At 38.0% G+C, this 18,760-nt stretch overlaps 1 protein-coding gene across 1 annotated transcript in view; it reads right to left on the bottom strand.

The window, feature by feature from the left end:
* Positions 1-18,760, bottom strand: part of RAPGEF5 (Rap guanine nucleotide exchange factor 5) — a 246,904-nt gene that overhangs the window by 146,881 nt on the left and 81,263 nt on the right. Inside the window, exon 7 of the mRNA XM_030933057.1 lies at positions 4,418-4,466. Coding sequence (XP_030788917.1) covers positions 4,418-4,466 — 49 coding nt within the window. The remainder of the gene's footprint in view (positions 1-4,417; positions 4,467-18,760) is intronic.

Here is an 18,760-nt window from a genome sequence, read left to right on the forward strand (position 1 = left end):
AAAATAAACAAAATTAGCCAGGTGTAGTGGTGTAGTCCCAGCCACTCAGGAGACTGAGGTGGGAAGATAGCTTTAGCCTTCCTTGGTCAAGGCTGTAGTGAGCCGAGATCGTGCCACTGCACTGCAGCCTGGGATACAGAGTGAGACCCTATCTCAAAACAAACAAACAAACAAAAACAAGGAAAAACCTACAGATGTATTCAACAACCTGAATGAAGCTTAGAAAATCATGCCATGTGAAAAGGGCCCATTTCAACAGTTACATACTGTCTGACTCTATTTATATAATATTTTTGAAATGACAGAAATAGAGAACAGATTAGTGACTGCCAGGAATTAAGAAGAGAATAGAGGTAGTGGAAAGTCAGTGTAGCTATAAAGGAGCAACATAAGGGATCTCTGTGTTGGTGAAAATGTTAATGTCCTGGTTGTGATACTTTACTGTAGTTTTGCAAAATGTTACTATTGGGGGAAACTGCATAAAAGATACTCTGGATCTGTCCATATTATTTATTACAATTGTGTGTAAATCTACAGTTATCTCAAAAGAGCATATATAAGATGATCCTTTTATTAAATCAGCAGCATGTTAATATATAATATATAATATCTGCATATTAATTTTTAAAAGTTTGGTGGCCAGGTGTGGTGGCTCACACCTATAATCCCAGCAGTTTGGGAGACAGAGGCGGTGGATCACCTAAGGTCAGGAGTTCAAAACCTACCTGGCCAACATGGCAAAACCCTGTCTCTACTAAAAATACAAAAATTAGCCAGGTGTGGTAGTACATGCCTGTAGTCCCAGCTACTAGGGAGGCTGAAGCAGGAGAATTGTTTGAACCTGGGAGGCAAATGTTGCAGTGAGCTGAAATCGCGCGACTGCACTCCAGCCTGGCTGACAGAGCGAGACTCCATCTCAAAAAACAACAACAAAAAAAAAAAAAAAAAGGAAAAAGAAAAAAAATTGGAAATAGCCAAAATACAAAGGATTAAAATTAAAATTAAAAATTAAAAAATGTTTGGAAATAAATAAAACAAGAGTATTAGTGGTTATATTGGTGAGATGATACATAACTTAAATTTCTTCTTCATACATTCATGTATTATAAAAGTTTTTTTCAATGAGTATGCTCTACTATGATAGCAAGAAAAAATAAATGAAGCTATTTTCATCATGAAAAAGAGAATACATGCTATTGTATACAACTTTTTTCACTGAAAAAATAACTATATAAATTCTTCCAAATATCTTTTTTTTTTTTTTTTTGAGGCAGAGTCTCGCTCTGTCGCCCGGGCTGGAGTGCAGTGGCCTGATCTCAGCTCACTGCAAGCTCCGCCTCCCGGGTTTACGCCATTCTCCTGCCTCAGCCTCCCGAGTAGCTGGGACTACAGGCGCCCGCCACCTCGCCCGGCTAGTTTTTCTATTTTTAGTAGAGACGGGGTTTCACCGTGTTAGCCAGGATGGTCCAAATATCATTTTAAAAGCTGTTTAATATTCCAGTGCACTGATCTATCAATTTTATTATTTCCTTATCATAGGGAATTAAGGATTGTTTCTACTTTCTGTTAAAAAAAAAAAAAAAAAAAAAAGCAATGCAACAGATATTCTTCGATCTTAATCTTCACATGCAACTCTGATTATGTCTTACAGCCAGACCTCCAGTCATATAAACCTATTGGATTATAGAGTTACTGGAATATACTGAACAACTGCTTTTCTGAAAAACTATGAACTGATGTCCCCATCATTAGTATAAGTGTGTGAGATCACTTTACTCTGTCCCTGAGAAGTTGCCAAAATTGTATTCACATTCCAAACTCCATCGATCAAATAAGTAAGGAAAACAGACATGCTAATCTCATATAGTAACATCACAACATAATAAAATTGACTTTACACCAGTCTTTGACATTATGCAATCTAGTATGTATGGGTCTTGCTTGCTCATCTTCATCTCCCTCCACCTCCAGAAAGTTGAAACTTCTTCATCTGACATTGCGAAGTTACCTCTCTCAGCCTCATTCACTTGTCTCCTTGCAGTCTCTAAAACACATCTGATGCAATGTGTCTGTCCAAATGCTCTGTGGATAGCCACAGGGCTCTCTCTCACTGACTTTAGGTCTTGGCTCAAAAATCTCCAATTCAGAGGCTTTCCCATCCCACTCTGTGTAAATCAGCCACCCCCTTCTCCAGCCTCCCTATCTGTATTTACTTGCTCTTTCTCTGGCAATGACATGCTGTAAGCTTTTGATTACTTCTCTACTTTATTCTGAAATTTTAAAAAATCAAATCCTATCCTTCAAGACACTGTCATCCCAACTTGTACAGACTATACACTTGTCTCTTTATCATGACCCAAGAATCAAGATCAGCTCCAGCAGAATTTATTTCTAGGCCGTTCCTCCTACAATCTTTTTTTAGAGTTACTTTTTTGATAAATAATAATTGTACATATTTGTATGGTACATATTTTAATACATGCAAATATGTGTAATAATGAAATCAGGGTAGTTGGGATATCTATCATCTCAAACATATACCATTTGTATTGAGAACATTTCAAACCTTCTTTTCTAGTTATTTTGCAATGTACAATACATTTTTGATAACTATAGCCACGATACTGTGCTATTGAACAGTAGAGAATTTACTCCTCTAACTGTATTTTTGTACCCATTAACCAACTCTTCATCCCTCTTACCCTTGCCAGCCTCTAGCAACCATCATTCTACTCTCCATCTCAATAAGATCAACTTTTCTCGCTGCCACATATGAGTGAAAACATGTAGTATTTGTCTTTCTGTGCCTAGCTTATTTCACTTAACATAATGTCCTCCAGGCTTATCCATGACGCTACAAATGACAGGCTTTATTCTTTTTCATGGCTGAATAATATTTCATTGAGTATATGTGCCACATTTTCTTTATCCATTTATCTGTTGATACATACTTCACTTGATTCCACATCTTGCCTATTGTGAATAGTGCTGCAATAAATACGGGAGTGCAAGTATCTCTTTGATATACTCATTTCCATGGGATTGCTGAATCATATGGTAGTTCTACTTTTACATTTTTGAAGAACCTCCATACTGTTTCCCATAGTGGCTGTCCTAGTTTACCTTCCTACCAACAGTGTATGAGAGTTTCCCTCTTTCCACATTCTTGCCAGCATCTATTATTTTTTGTGTTTTTGATAATAGCCATTCTAGCTGGGATAGGAGAAATCGCAATGTGATTTTGATTTGCATTTCCCTCCTGCAGACTTTATTGATGTCCTTTCTCTATCTTGGCCTCCACCTCTGCAAATATAAATAATGCTGTTCACTGGGAAGCCTTATTCACGCCGCCCTCTCTTCAATACCCAAGATTGCTATTCCTTGCATCCTCCTCCCCATTACCTTTATAGCTTCCAGTCTCTATGTCCTCAACATCTGCCAAACCAACAAAGAAAGTAACATGAATGTAATAAACTAATTCACACTAAGGTCTGTTTGGTTCAAATAGTGACTAAGAAAAAATCAAATTCTTAGGGTTTCTAACTGGAAAAAGAAAGATATAAAATGTACAGTTTGTGTTCCTGAGACATTTCCATTCCATTTTATTTCTTCAAGTTTGGTCATCACTTTTATTTTGTCATAGTCTTTCCGCCTGAAACGTTTTAGTCTAGTTTAACATTATCCAAGAAGTACCTCCCTTCTGATTTTCACTCCATTCAGCACTGACCTCCTCCCTCCGAAGGGAGGAACAGCAAAGGATGCCTCCTACTGACATTCCTCCCATCTAAGCGAGCATTTTTCTACTTCAGTGAGTCTCCATTTCATATAGAATTCTAGCAGACTATTTTTTTTTTCTCCTTTAAAATGTATTTGAAAGCCCCCCTTTCCTTTCCACATGTTACTTCCACAGATTATATCCTATAGGTATGAGGAATCAGGCCTATCAATCAATCCTAGGAGTAATGCTTGCTTTGAAATGTCACTAAGCAATTCAATTATTTTTAGAAGGAACTACTTTGAGTTTTTAAAGCCTTATAAAAAAGATCACCTCTATAGTATCCATTGTCCTTTGTCATTAAGATACATAATACAAGGTGATTGGCTTACTTTGTCATGTACCTAGATCCTTATATGGTTGCAATGGACTACAAACATATTTTTAACTTTAAATTTCATTTTTTCTTGAAATCAAAAATAGATTAGAGCAAAACAGTGACACTTTATCTTAAAAAACTACATATAACATCCTGTGCTATTCTGATGGTAGAACAAATGATTTTTAAAAACAAATGGGGATAATTCTTTGCATTCTACACCACAACTTCCTGAGATACACTCAACTGCACACTACCAGACGATATGTGAAATACCCCCAAAGAATTAGAATCTTCCTCCAGGCCCACAAAAGACAACTTACCAGACTTCCTTGCTTTCAAAGCAATCACAGCTGCTAGCTCTCTCTGCACCTAATAAAATATTAGGGGGAAAAATCAAATTAGAAGAAGAAAAATGTAGCCATCAAAAGCAGTACTTTGTTTTTAGATATGCAGCCCAAATTCAGAGCTGTTGCAATTAAACTGAAGTTTGCTGCCAGCACTTTTTTGATTTTTGCTTGTTTTTAGTACATGGAAAAACCTCTGCATAGGAACTTTCAGAAGAATCATATTGAATTACTTTTTTAAAAGTTAGACAGTTGCCAGAATGTATACATTGTAAAACACTGGTATTTACACTGTGATGATGGGAAGTACCTAAAAAAAACTATATAATATTCAGATATAATGCAATTATGAATTAAATTATTAAAATATACATGATACCATAACAAAGATTAAATATCATTTACCTCTCAAAGATGCTAGTTTATACAGAAATTCTAGTAAAGTTGATATAGGTAATCCTGGTTTAATTGGACCTCTGCTCAAATATAATGAATGTTCACTGCAAGCCTGACAGGTTTACAGCAATCATTTTGGATAATATGCCACATAAAAGCAAGCGTCATCAATGCATAGGGCAGGTGAAATGGGAATAGACTAGATGACCTTTAAAATCCTAAATGTCTTAAACCCTACTTACTTGTCCAAAGTTTTTTAGCATTTAATCTCACTCTCATCTTTCCCACTTTGAACACTTAAATCCTTCCTTGAAAACATTTTCAAAGCAGAACACGAAACAGTGACAAAAAAGATAAGCACAGTCATTTTCAAAGATAACACGAAGGTATCAATAAAAATTCCATAAAGAGAAAGATCTCTCCTCTTCAGGACACAATCTCTTAAGCTCAGAAGTTTGTGTATTCAGGTGTTTGGAACTGGTGATGGTCAGGTTTTTTCCGAGGGATGGGGGTATCAGGCAGCTGAATATATTGCAGTAATGACACTTTAAAGGGAGAACAAGGGAGTTCAAGGTTAAATTGCAGATTTGCTATTCAAATTAATGTAATCTACATTCATTTACTGGAAGGCAAGCATAGCAATACGCTAGACCCTGAGACTCCACCGAGGACTGCTTTGTCAATGGCCAGGGCATTATCACCCCTGCAGAAGGCAGTTTGTCCCATGTACTGTCTTTATTGCCATGCTTTCCCTGATGGGCTATGTGAAAGCTATTCAAAAATGCATAGTCTTGATTCTTTGAAGGCTGATTCTTTGACACCTTAAGATTCTCTCAGGAAAATTACACAGCAGTGAGAAGACAATCAGTTCTTCTCCAACCTTAAGAGGTTGAGCTCTGAAAATGCTCACGGTTGGAAAGTTTACAGTTGAAGAACTCAGCAGGAAAAGAGTACTGAGGCAGACAGAAGTGATGAATGACCACAAGAAAACCTTTATAAGTACTGATATGTGTACTCAAATAAATTTAAAAAGCATCAAAGTAAAAATATCAATTACTGCATATTTTACATATTTTAAATTGTTTGTAAGGTTTATTGTAGTATTACCAGCTCTTTTTAGGATTTTCTTCATTCAGTGTCACAAACATTTGGAGTTGGGACAAAGAGGCAGATTATAAACATTCACAAGGGTCTTGTCAATGGTTTCCAGATTCTATGACCTCCCAGGGAAAACCCCACTGTGGCACACACACAGGGAGAAGGCAAAGATGGAAAATGATGCACGAGGTGGATCACTTAATTTGTTCACAAAGGATCAAAACCAGTCATCTCCAGCTTCCTCTTTTAATTTTCCACACCTGAAATCCCTTTATGGGATTCTGTTTTTCCTTTTCCAATTAGAAAATGATGCCCAAAATAGAAACAGCTCAGAAAAGGAAAGGATTATATTCCCACCAATGTATAACACTACAGCTTTTCAAAGAATTGACAGAGAAAGAAAGGAAAGAAGGAGATGAGCAAGCAAAAAATGGAGCATTTCCAGGGCACTGGGAGGGTGACAGATGGGCAGTGAGAAAGGCACAAAGAACTTCACAGTTCAACTTAGAACCTAGGCTGCTTTTTTACATAAAATAAATGAGATTACTGTACTGTATTACACCACATCCACTGAACCTCTGCCATGCGAGGATACGAGTATTTTATGCAAAGTAGGATGTACGATAGCTTCCGTGTTTCTGCACTAGGAGGGAAAAAGGTTTTGACAAAACAAAACAAAACAAAACAAAACCCAAAGATAGGTTAGTCTTCCTATAAGACACAAAGGGAAAAGTGCTGATCAAGCAGAGCACACACTGGGTAAGATCCCTTTTATGTTGCTATAGCATATTCACAGTTCTTTTTTGTTTTTTTAAATGACCTAGCAATCAATTAATCATTTAAAGTTGTGTGACTAATGCCTATATTTTGGCTGGAAACTCCAATGAGGCAGAGACCTGTTTGCCTTTTCTTCACATTATCCTGGGCAATTGACACTCACTCATTAGCCCACAAGAGGTGGCTAAAGAGACAACTCTATTTATACAAAGACAGAAGGAGAAAACACAGAAAGGACCCAGGGGAGAGAAAAAACTTCCCAAGGGAGGACAATGAAAACTCAGAGAAGGCATGTCCTTGTCACAAGCTACTCTCAGCAGAAGTCTTCAGAACATGTTAGAAGGATTCAAAGTTGGCCTTTGCAAATAATTATTAGGTTTACATGAAACTGAATTGAAAACTTTAAACTCTGAGCAATTACATAAACAGGGACTACACTTTTCTTCGTGTGCTAGTAAGGGATCTGTTGGCATTGGAAAAGAAATGTCATACTCCAGTGCCAGTTGAGCCTTCAAATAACTGAGGCTCTGGCTGACATTCTGACCACAACCTCCTGAGACACTCTGAGCAGGAACTAACTAGCTAAGGTGCTTCCAAACTCCTAACATGTGGGGGATCGGTCAGAGTGGTGGGAAAAACTACAGGGAAAGGACACAAACCTTCTGAAAGGTCAGAAGGTTCTGCACAGCCCGGGGGAGGCGGGGGCAGAGAACAGGTGAAGGCAGCTGTTCTATAACCCTGAGGCAGAGGGCAAGGAGTAGGTACAAAGGAGTGTGGCGGAATTTATCTTAAACAAGCTTGTTTACTTATGCTGACCAGGAACTGACCTTTGATCATCTGTGTACACCTGATGTTCCCTGAAAGGGGAACAATGAATATTAATTACCTACAGGTTGTGTTGGCTCCAGGTTTTCGGCATTGCGCCTGTACTGAATAAAAGCAAAGCAGCTTCAGCTTCTCAGGGGTACTCTCTGGCCACCAGAGCTAGGCAGTCACCTAGGTGCTCTTACACCGCTTACCTGTGTCTGAGTACTCATTTCATCCATCTGCCAAGATCTGTGGGATAGACCAGTACTAACATAATAAATACAGGTTGTTTCAAATCTCTAGATTCTGGAGTCATTTGTTATGCTGAAGAGTCTTTTATAGGACAATGATGATTTTTCTACCGTAATCTAACTGTGTTGTTGGCAAACCTGAGTTCCTCTCACCATGCCCAAAATAGAGCCACTGTTAGGTTAGGCTTGAGAAATATACCAAATGTAGAACCATGTTCTGATACTGGCCATTGTTTTTATTCAGTGAGGATACAAAACCACTGCCTAGGTCATTAGAAAAAAATGTATTGTTCTTAATCTGACAGAAACAGTAAATTACTAGCTTGGCTTTTCCTATCACAACCCTTCCCTACTATAATCCATAACTCCTTTCAGAACCCCCTGGGACTAGATGTATTTCAGAATTCAAAATTTTACATATTTCAGAAAGGTATCTTAAGTGAGGTCTGGGGCAGCAACTTGTAGTCAGATACATTAATATTTCTTCCATGAAATGCATTACTATTCAAACCAAATGGGATAAAGGAAAACTAGAAAAAGCCTAGAGTTTTGCCACCAAGTAAGTTCAGTTTTTGATTTTGCCACCAAGTTAGTTATGAAGAACTTTTGTTTTTCAGAGTTTTTCTATTGTAGGACTGTGAGTAAGGGACTGTAAATCTCTACTAGTTTTACATTAAAGTTTCCCTCCCTCGTCTTTTTCTCATGTTTCCTCTTTTCCAATTGCTATTTGGTCACTACTTTTTGTCTGCTTACTAGGAAGAGCTTTCTTTAAATAGCTTGAGTTTTCATCTAGTTCAGCAGTTCTCAAACTTGACTGCACATTAGAATCATTTGGAGAGGTTTAAAAAAAATACAGATATTTGGGTCTCAACTAAATCAGAATCTCAGGAGAGAACCAGGCATCAGTGTGTGTTGTCGTTTCCAAGCTTCCTAGGTGATTCTATTGCATCCAGGGTGAGAAATCACTGCTCTATTCAACAAGTATCTTACTTTCTCCAAGGCCCCATATTTCGATCTTCATTTCGACTGAGAATTTTTAGTCTGTACTTTGTCCTCCTCTAATTTAATTCATTTGTAAAGGAACATGGCCTTTACTGTATTTAGATATAAAATTGTGCTATAATCCAATCAAATAAGATTCACTTACTATAGTAGCAGTTCGACAGACAAGATTTATTCAAGTACAAAGAAAATTGCAAGGAGGCTTTTTAAGAAGCTTCAAGTTTAATTTAAAATATAGTTTACTCAATATAAAACAACTATGCAATTCAAAACACTTGCAGCTGACAGTTATATTTGGCCTTGTAAATGTCTAAATAGAGGATGATTAAAGGACTGATAAAACATATCCCAAAGTTTTCCCTCTCCCCTAGTTACCCATGAGAAACTAGAATCAGAAACATGTTGAAATGTTTTGGCTTTCTATCTTGGATAACCAGCATGGCTGTTCACAAAATAGCCTTGACATTCAGTGAGAATCAGAGTCAGTGTTATGTCCAGTATTCTGTCTTCCTTTTCCTCTGGCACTTTAATAGTGCCTTCAGTCTTAAAATCCAAAGGCTCCTGGACCTGTTTTGCATCAAAGCTAAGACTCATGCAAACTCTGAGTGATAGTTTCTCCATGGGAGAGGTTAACTGAGAAGACATGAGCAGGCTTCCTGGAAGAGGAGGCCCTTGAAAGCAAGGTATGAAGCTCAATTAGAAAGTCAAGGAAAGTTGGGCTGGACGCGGTGGCTCATGTCTGTAATCCCAGCACTTTGGGAGGTCAAGGCAGGTGGATAATGAGGTCAGACTGACAAACAAGGGGAAATCCGTCTCTACTAAAAATACAAAAGAATTAGCCAGGTATGGTGCGTGCATCTGTAATCCCAACTACTTGGGAGGCCTAGGCAGGAGAATCACTTGAACCCAGGAGGCGTAGGTTGCAGTGAGCAAGATCACACCATTGCACTCCAGCCTGGGCAACAGAGCAAGACTCCATCTCAAAAAAAAAAAGAAAGTCACGGAAAGTCATTTTGAGAGGACAGAGGAATACTGGCAAAGGTCTTAGTTACCAAGGGCTTTTCCTATCACAACCCTTCCCTACTATAATCCATAACTTGCCCTTACAAATTAATTTTTAATAGAATTGTCAATTCACAAATTCCCTAAAGGCTTTTAGTAAATCTATCAATCTTAGAAACACTTAAATTTTGATGCCATGATAGAAATGCTTTTAAAATACAGAGCCCATTTTTCTCAATTTCCTAAACTAAATGTAAGAAGAAACATAATCTAATATTCTTCCATGTTTTCTTCCCAAAAATATACAACTTTTAAGCCATAATACAATGTTAAGCTAGTATGGACTTCAGAAATTCTAGAAAAAATAAATAAATACGCTTAATAATTGTACTTTTATTTTTTATTTTCTTATTTTTTTGAGACAAGGTTTCGCTCTGTCACCCAGGCTGGAGTACAGTGGTACAATCTCAGCTTACTGTAACCTCTGCCTTCTGGGGTCAAGCAATCCTCCCACCTCAGCCTCCTGAGTAGCTGGGACTACACGCGCCTGCCACCATGCCCAGCTAATTTGTTTGTATGTTTTTGTACTGATGGAATTTCACCATGTTGTCCAGGGTGGTCTCGAACCACTGACCTCAAGTGATCTGCCCACCTCAGCCTCCCAAAGTGCTGGGATTGCAGGCATGAGCCACCATGCCCAGCCAAGAAACTACTGTTCTCCACCAAATAGTTTATTTAACAGATAGTTATTTCGCCAACAACTGCTGTCATCACATCAAACAGGTATTTGTTAAGCATGCTATGATGATAAAATGTATCTATCCTTACTCATCTGTTTCAAGGCACTTCGGGGTATCTTTTAAATCACTTAAATAGACTTGTTTAATGCAAACAAATATGCATATTAACTTTATTATAACTGAGATAATAGCTGGACATTTAAAGACTACTATATGTAGAAGTGATCTGAAACTAACAAAATGAACTGGAATAAAGTCTTCCATAGATTTTAAACGTCTATTAAGTCTGCTACACATACACCTAATGTGATAGAGGTTCACATTAAAAAGATCTGATAGTTGAGTATAAGCATACTATGAGTTAATGGGAGTTGGATTACTTAGAATGGATAACAGTGTTTTTAGGAATATTGCTAGAGGTATGACATTCAGGTCACACAAAAAAATGGACTCCAGAAAGATCAACATCTGGATTGTATTCAGTTTTGTTAAGGTCCATGAGGAGTACACAGTATCCACAGGAGAACGGCCAGAAGATAGTCACCTCCTTGTAGCTCAACTTGACGAACACAGCCATCCTCATTTACCTTGTCCTCTCTGCACAATTTGACTATTACTCACTCTTAACCATTGGGATTTCATGATATCCCATGCTCCAGGTTTTCTCCTTCCTCTCTGGCTACTGCTTCTCTTCTCCAAAGGCTCCCCTTCTCCTCTGTCTTTTACAAAGACTTTGAAATTCCTTAGTGATTTATCCTCAACCCTCTTGACCTTCTTCTCTTTCTATTCACATGACTTCAATTATATTTGCATTTCCAGTCCATATTTCCTCAGCCCTAGATCCCCACAGCCATCTACCTTCTGGACCTGAAAGTCCCCACTTATTGGCTCAAACTCAACATTTCCAAAGGTGAGTTCACTTTTTCTTTTTTTGAGACTGGGTCTCACTCTGTCGCCCAGGCTGGAGGGCAGTGGTCCAATCACGGCTCACCGCAGCCTCCATGACCAGGGCTCAAGCAATTCTCCTGCCTCAGTCTCCCGAGTAGCTGAGAGGACAGGCACACACCACCATGCCTGGCTAATTTTTTATTATTTGTAGAGATGACAAATTGCTATGTTGCCCAGACTGGTCTTAAATTCCTAGGCTCAAGCAATTCTCCTGCCTCAGCCCCCTGAAGTGCTAGGATTACAGGAGTGAGCCACTGAACCCAGACTGAAGTCACTTTTTTACCACTTCCGCTGCACTCCACAAATCTGCTCCATGAATGGCACCATCAGACACCACAGTCCCAAGTCAGGAAGAAAGGTATCCCTGATTTAGCTCAGCCCATCACTGTCTCCTACTCAGGCCTCTGTCTCTAATTTTTCTCTCTCCATCCCACATCATTCTCTACTCTTCAGTCAGACTAAATCATCCTAAAATATAAATAGGATCCTAAAATATAAATAAATATAAATTTTATAATATTATATCTTTTCCCAAAGAACTCTTCAAAGATTTCTCCATGACACTATGACAGAGTTCAATGTCTGATACTGCATATATAGTGTTCTTCTGGTCTGGTCTTAAGTATCATCTCTATCTCCATTCCTTCTTCCAAAATCCATGCTCCAAGCTTATTAAAATATGGCATTTGCAATTCCCTGGATGGACTGTGCTCTCTCTTTGCCCCAGGCCTTTTCACATATTCTGTCTGGAATGCCTTCCCACCTCCCCACCTGTGTGGCTGTCATTTACTTGCCCTTCAGATCCCAACTTAGGTACCATCTTCTCCTGAGTGTCACTCACCTCTCCTGTGTGAAGTCCTGTTTATACTCCAATAGCACTCTATACTTGTTTCAATTATAGCACTTATCACACTCTAATGAAATCTCCTCTTTAGCTGGAGGGCTCCAAAACTAGTTTATAAGCCCACTGAAATGGACTCTTTTATTCATCATTATGACCCTGACTCCTGGCACCATTCCTCGTACATATGTTTGTGATCAAAAACACAAGTAAAATGTTTACAGTTGTTACTGAGAAGGTGTAGGGGGAACATGATCATTAACTTCAAGTATTTCAAAGTATGAGGTTGAAATTCAGACCAATGGAGAGAAGTTGCAAAAGGATATGTTTTAGCTCACTGTAAGAACTTTCAAATACCCAGAACTGTCCACAGTGGAAATGGTCTATTGAATTTGTGAGATTCAATAGGAGATGCTTTCCATGGGAAGGTATATATCAGAAGTGCCCTAAGGAATTTTTAAATATTTGTTTTAAGAATATCTCATTTCCTAATCACCCCACTATCAAAAGAAAACAAGCATGTTCTCTGTAGAGACCGTGGGAGTTGTTCATGTCACCTGGGAGTTGGTGACATCTGTCAGCCTGCAGTTGAATAGTTGGTGACGTTACGGCCATCTAATCCACCTGACAGAGATAGAGGTGGTGCAAATCTGAACGAATAGATTAAAAAAATTGTGGGAAACCATTTCTTGTTGTGGAAATCTCATGAATTTCACGGTACAAACAACAGGAGAAACTACAGATGTTTACAAGAACTTTGAGAAGGGCAAGCTAATGACACTAACATCTTTTCAAAAGAGCAGGTGTATCTGTGTCTTCAGTTTTCAAAGCTGCTCTTAAAACCTCTGATTGGTAATTTCTCTGAATCCCTAACTGCTGATCAACATGAATTTCCTGATAAATAAAAATTCATATATAAAATGTATTTTAAGAGAATAAGTCTGTTAGACATTTTATTTTTTTTGTAATAATGAAATAAAACATTATGTTTACATCATTAACATTTTAATTTTTATGTCTCAAGTTACTTTTCTTAGTGTTTTCTGGCAGACCCAGTGTATTATTCAATCTATTAAAAGCTCATGAATGATTCTCAGGTGAATTTTCATGATACAGTTTATGTAATAAAGCATCTTTAAAGCCATAACATAATTTTAAACTCATGCCTTTTTACTATGTCTTTTATTCTATGTTACACACCATTCCATACATATATTTTCCCAATCATTGTGCCCTTTGGAGGTAAGATTATAAACTATAGCAGTTATGTAACTACATCAACAGTCAAGTCCCAGACATTCTAGGGATCTTCTATGGTAGCAATCTCTCATTTGTAGGGACAGATTCCTGTAGAACCTTGTAGGGATGTTACATTACAAAGACTGATATTGGGATAAACTCAGATTGGTAAAGACTGTTTCTAACTAGAAATTCTACGCATAAAAGCTGCTAACAAGTGAAGCCTCCTGGAAGAACAAGATTCAGAACCCAAGATCCAAAAATCTAAAACAAGAGTAGGAAATCTCTAATTATTTTATGCCAACCTTGAGAGAAGCTGTAGTTTCCTGACGGTGGGGTGGAGTCACAGTCCTTTACCTCATAGGATTGTGGTAAGATTTAGATGAATTAACATGTATAAATCATTGGGACTAATTGATCTGACACAGAGTAAGTGCAATTTGAGTGTTAGCTATTATCATCCTCATCACATAATTAGAATATAGTTGAGCTGAATGACAGAAGCAAGGACATATCCAGTCTTTAATTTATTTAATATTGCATATGTTTAAGCTGCTTCTTCCACCTAAATTATAAACTCTTTCACAATCAGTATTTCCTCCATTTATTATATTTCACCTACCTAGCCCAGTCCCATTGCAACAAGCATAAAAGAGGCTGAAGCATTTCAGTGAAAAGTTGTAAACAGTGCTTAAAGTGCTTTTTCAGACTTTACTTTAAAAACGAACTTTTAGATTTCTACAGAATTCTGAAGCCTTTATAAATGTATGAAGGACAGACTTCAGATTTCAAAATTCACTTTGAAACATCATAGGTATCAACCAACTTAAGTAGCTGTGCCCTGGCAGCTTCTGACATTCAAAAGAGAACTGCTGTGTTATGAATCAGGAGATTATGGGTTCAAATTTAAATTCAAAGCCAAATTCAAATTCTTGTATTCAACAAGAAATGTGCATTAGTTTAATATATCTTCCATAGCAAATCATCATCCATTTTACTGCTTAATATCCACTTATTATTTCATATTTGTGTAGGTCAAAAGTCCAGGTACAGAGTGGCTCAACTGGGTTCTCTGTTTCTCACAGGGCCTCTTGTAAGGCCCAAAGCAAAGTACCTGCTGGGCTGCACTCCTTACTGGAAGCTCTCAGGGAGCATGTTCTTCCATGCTCATGCAGGTCATTGACAGAATCCAGTTCTTACGTCTGTAGGGCTGAGGTACCTGTTTCCTTGCTGGTTGTCACCCGGAAGCTGCCCATAGCTCCTAGGGCCCTCTTTCTGGTGTTTGCACATGGGCTCCTACATCTTAAAGCCAGCAATGACACGATGACACCCTCTTAGGCTCAGAATTTCATTCACCTTGCCTTCTGCCATATTGCTTTGACTCCCACAAAAGCAAGTTCTCTCCTTTATTTTAAAAGCTCATATGATTAGACAGAGTCCACATGACAATCTAGGTCTGTAGCCTTAATTTTATCTGTAAAGCACCTTTTGCCCTGTAATGTAATACGTGCAGGACCAAGTGGGTATTCATGTTTGGGGGACCATTTTACCCATTACAGAATGACACAGATCCTGAAAAACTATCCCTCAACACCTCATTAGGGTCTTAAAGTCACTTGCTAATACAGCCTAGCTCTGGAACATGATTTACTTGCTATACAATCTTCACTAGATTATACCAAACTCTCTTTCCCTTTACAACTTTCTCCTGTTGTACCCCAAAGTCCCAACCAGTGCCCCAAATTCATCTCAAATTAACTCATTTATTTGCCTCCATTTTCACCCCGAGATGTCTCTCAAGTCTTACAATCTATCTAGAATGTTCTTTTCTTTCCCTTATCTAGACAAAGCCTGCATTCCAGTTTCTGCATGGAGCTAACCTTAATTATCAAGACGTTCATAACTTTTCTGATTTTTTACATCACATCAACAGCACACAATGTGCATAATCTGGAAAATGTTTAATTTATACTTATGTTAATTTTTAAACAAAATCACTTTTTTGTGGTTTTTGTTAATTTATAGTAATGTAGGTTTATTTTTGAAATTCAGAAAATGAATAAAAGTAGATGAGGAAAAATCACCCCCAGTCCCAGTGTCTAAAGAGCTAATCCTAAATTCACTCACTGCATGTAACATGGTGCTAATTATTAGCTATGGGATATAAAAATTGATATATTAACCATATTATTTTATCTATTGTTAATAGATGGTTCATGCCAATAATGTTGGTTTTAAGAAAAGTATTGGTATCACAGAATTGCAGGCCAGAAGTAATAAAAAGGTCACCTACTTCAGTTCTATACTAGATGCCTTAATCCTCTATACAGAGTACAGAATATAAAATAATAAAACAACAAAACACACACTTCCATAGAACTTATTAGGTACCTGGGCACCGTTCCAAATATTTTCCATGTATTCACTGACTTAATTTATATGCATAGTGCCTTTTGTATCTGACCTGTAGTAACCTGCATAGATAAGCTCTTGAAGAAGTTCCGTAATTTTTATGAAAATAATCTAAAATAAATTAAATTCATATATGCACACAGATCTCTTATATGTGTTTATAATTCCTTACCCAGCTACATAGCCTATTCAAACCTCTTTACAAATCACTGAAACCTGCTACTAATATTCCACTGAATCCACAGGTTCTTTTGTTTTAAAGAGCAAATTTTTGTTATACAACTAGAAGAGCCTAGTAATAGTTTTTTGGAAGGTTTTAATATCTATTTTTAAATCTGTCTTTTGCCCATTCAATTCTTAGAACCCCACGTGTGTTTGTCCTGACTCTCAATACACAGTTTCTTTAAGTAGATTAAGACTTAATCTACAGTTTCTTTAAGTAGATTAAGTCTTAATCTACTTAAAGAAGTTTCCTACCTGTAGATGCTTTTTAAAAAGTTGAACTTTATTACTTGATATTTCTTCTAATCCAAATTCAAATTAAATTAAAATGGTGCTTTAATTTTTCATGATTGGCATAGGATCTATTAAGTTTGAAAACTTGCTCTGTTATCTACTAAGATATAATATATTCTTATGCATAGTTTCATATTAGTATTATAAGTAAGAGGATATTAAATGAGATTTGTCCTGTGGTCTTAGCATTTTCACTGAAACCCAAAGTCAAGAACAACTGGTGAAAAGTGCTCAGACCTTCTAAAGATAGAGCTAGGTGCACCTCCACAGATTCCATTAGCCCTGAAGCAGCAAAATTCTATAAAATCATGTTGGCAACCCTCATCCCTTCACCCACTTCAAGGAATTATTAGGGAGACTTGAAGATTATTCAGGAGGGATCAACAAAGACTATTTATTTAAAGGGAGTTGCTGGAGTGCTACAAGGATAAATATTATACATACATACAGACTTCAAGTCAAATGACAGGGGTCTCAATTACTTGAATTCAATGGCATTTGTTCCCAAAGTTTAGGGACTGCTCTCATCTGTAAAATTACAAGAGTCCTGGCAAATGGGGCAGAAGAAGAGAGAAAAGCTGTGCTGTGTTGGGATGGCCTCCATTTCCAGGGTTTGACAGGACAATAATGCCCTCGTGCTTCCTATGCGCCAGTAGAGAGTTGGATATAGGTCATTTTGGAAACAGGTCTCCCGAAAAGGTGGGGTGACCCCAATAGAAGAAAACTGTGAGAAGGAAGCCAGAGGCCGGAGGGACAGTCCTAAAGTTTCAGAAGAAGAGGAATTGCCAGGGCCATGGAATTATAATCCGGAGCTCTTTACACATAGGAATATCCACCAATCCACACAATGGCCCCATCCAGAACAAAAGAGATTTCTACAACTCTCACACAGAGAACCCTGAGGCCAGACTGTAACTGTAGCAGTCAAGAAAGACCTTTCTTGATACAGCCTCTCTTCCCACTAGCCTCTCAAACCCTGGCTGAGCCAGCAGCAGCACAGTGAAGCAGAGGAGGAGGCAGGGAAGAGAAAAAACAGAAAAATATGATGGGAAATGTCAACAAAACTAAACCAACCCTGGCCCTTCTCCCAGGCTCAGGTTGGGGGAAAGGAGATGCTTTGAAGTGGATGGGAGATTGAAGTTCTGATACTGGACTCAAATGGACTTTTAAATATCTGAAGAAATAGAGACTGCTCTGAGAAAGGTGAAAAAAAGCTATGGATCTGCACAGATTCACCCAGGAGTGGGAATGAACCAGTCAGAACCTGTTTGAGGAAACTGGTAAAAAAGGGTAAATTTTTTCCTTCTTTTATCTTATTGAGACTAGTTCATTTAATGAACCATTTATATGTATATACTTGGTTTTATAATGAGAGTAAAAACATACAGGTACAAAAGCCATTTAGTTGTTTTTTCCCTCTTAACTTTAACCCATTTTCCTTGTTTTATGTCTGGGAATGTTTCTCTTATATCCTGAGCTGATGCTGCAGTAGGGGTTTAATCTCTCACAACTATAATGTCAGCCTAACTAAATTTCATTTAAACAATCTAGGTGAGGAAGCAGTGCCTGCTCATCTCCAATGCTGGGGTAATCTTAGGCAGTGTGAAATTCAAAATTTAGTGAAGAAGAAAAAGAGAATATTGCCTGAACATATACTTCTGACTTTAAGAGTGGTTCTATAACTTCCTCTTTTGGCTTAGGATTGGGAGGGACAGCAAATGTGAAAAACATGAATAAAATTATAGTCTACATTTTTACCTGACACACCCTTTCTTCTCTCTTGCTCTCTAAACACAAATAGGGTTCTGGGGTCTCTGAGCAATTCTTCTAATTGCCATGGGTCTTCCTATTCTTATCCGTAATAGAAGGGAATTGGAGAAGATGATTTCTTTTTCTTTTGAGACATGGTCTGGCTCTGTCACCCAGGTTAGAGAGCAGTGGTATGAGCTCAGCTCACTGCTCCCTCTGCTTTCCCAGCTCAAGCCATCCTCCCTCAGCCTCCTGAGTAGCTGGGACCACAGGTGCATGCCACCTCGCCGGGCTAATTTCTGTATTTTTCGTAGAGACAGGTTCTCACTTTGTTGCCAAGGCTGCTCTCAAATTCCTGGGCTCAAGTAATCTGCCCGCCTCAGCCACCCAAAGTGCTGGGATTACAAGCGTGATCCACACTGCACCTGGTGAAGAAGGTAATATCTAAAGCTGTCTTCCCTTCTATCCTTGTTCCAAATAAACCAACCACGATGTTCTCAAACTGAAGAATTCCAATTAACTATAATAATTCCTCATTTTA

This window comes from Rhinopithecus roxellana, chromosome 6, assembly GCF_007565055.1.
Source record: "Rhinopithecus roxellana isolate Shanxi Qingling chromosome 6, ASM756505v1, whole genome shotgun sequence".
NCBI classification, from domain to species: Eukaryota; Metazoa; Chordata; class Mammalia; order Primates; family Cercopithecidae; genus Rhinopithecus; species Rhinopithecus roxellana.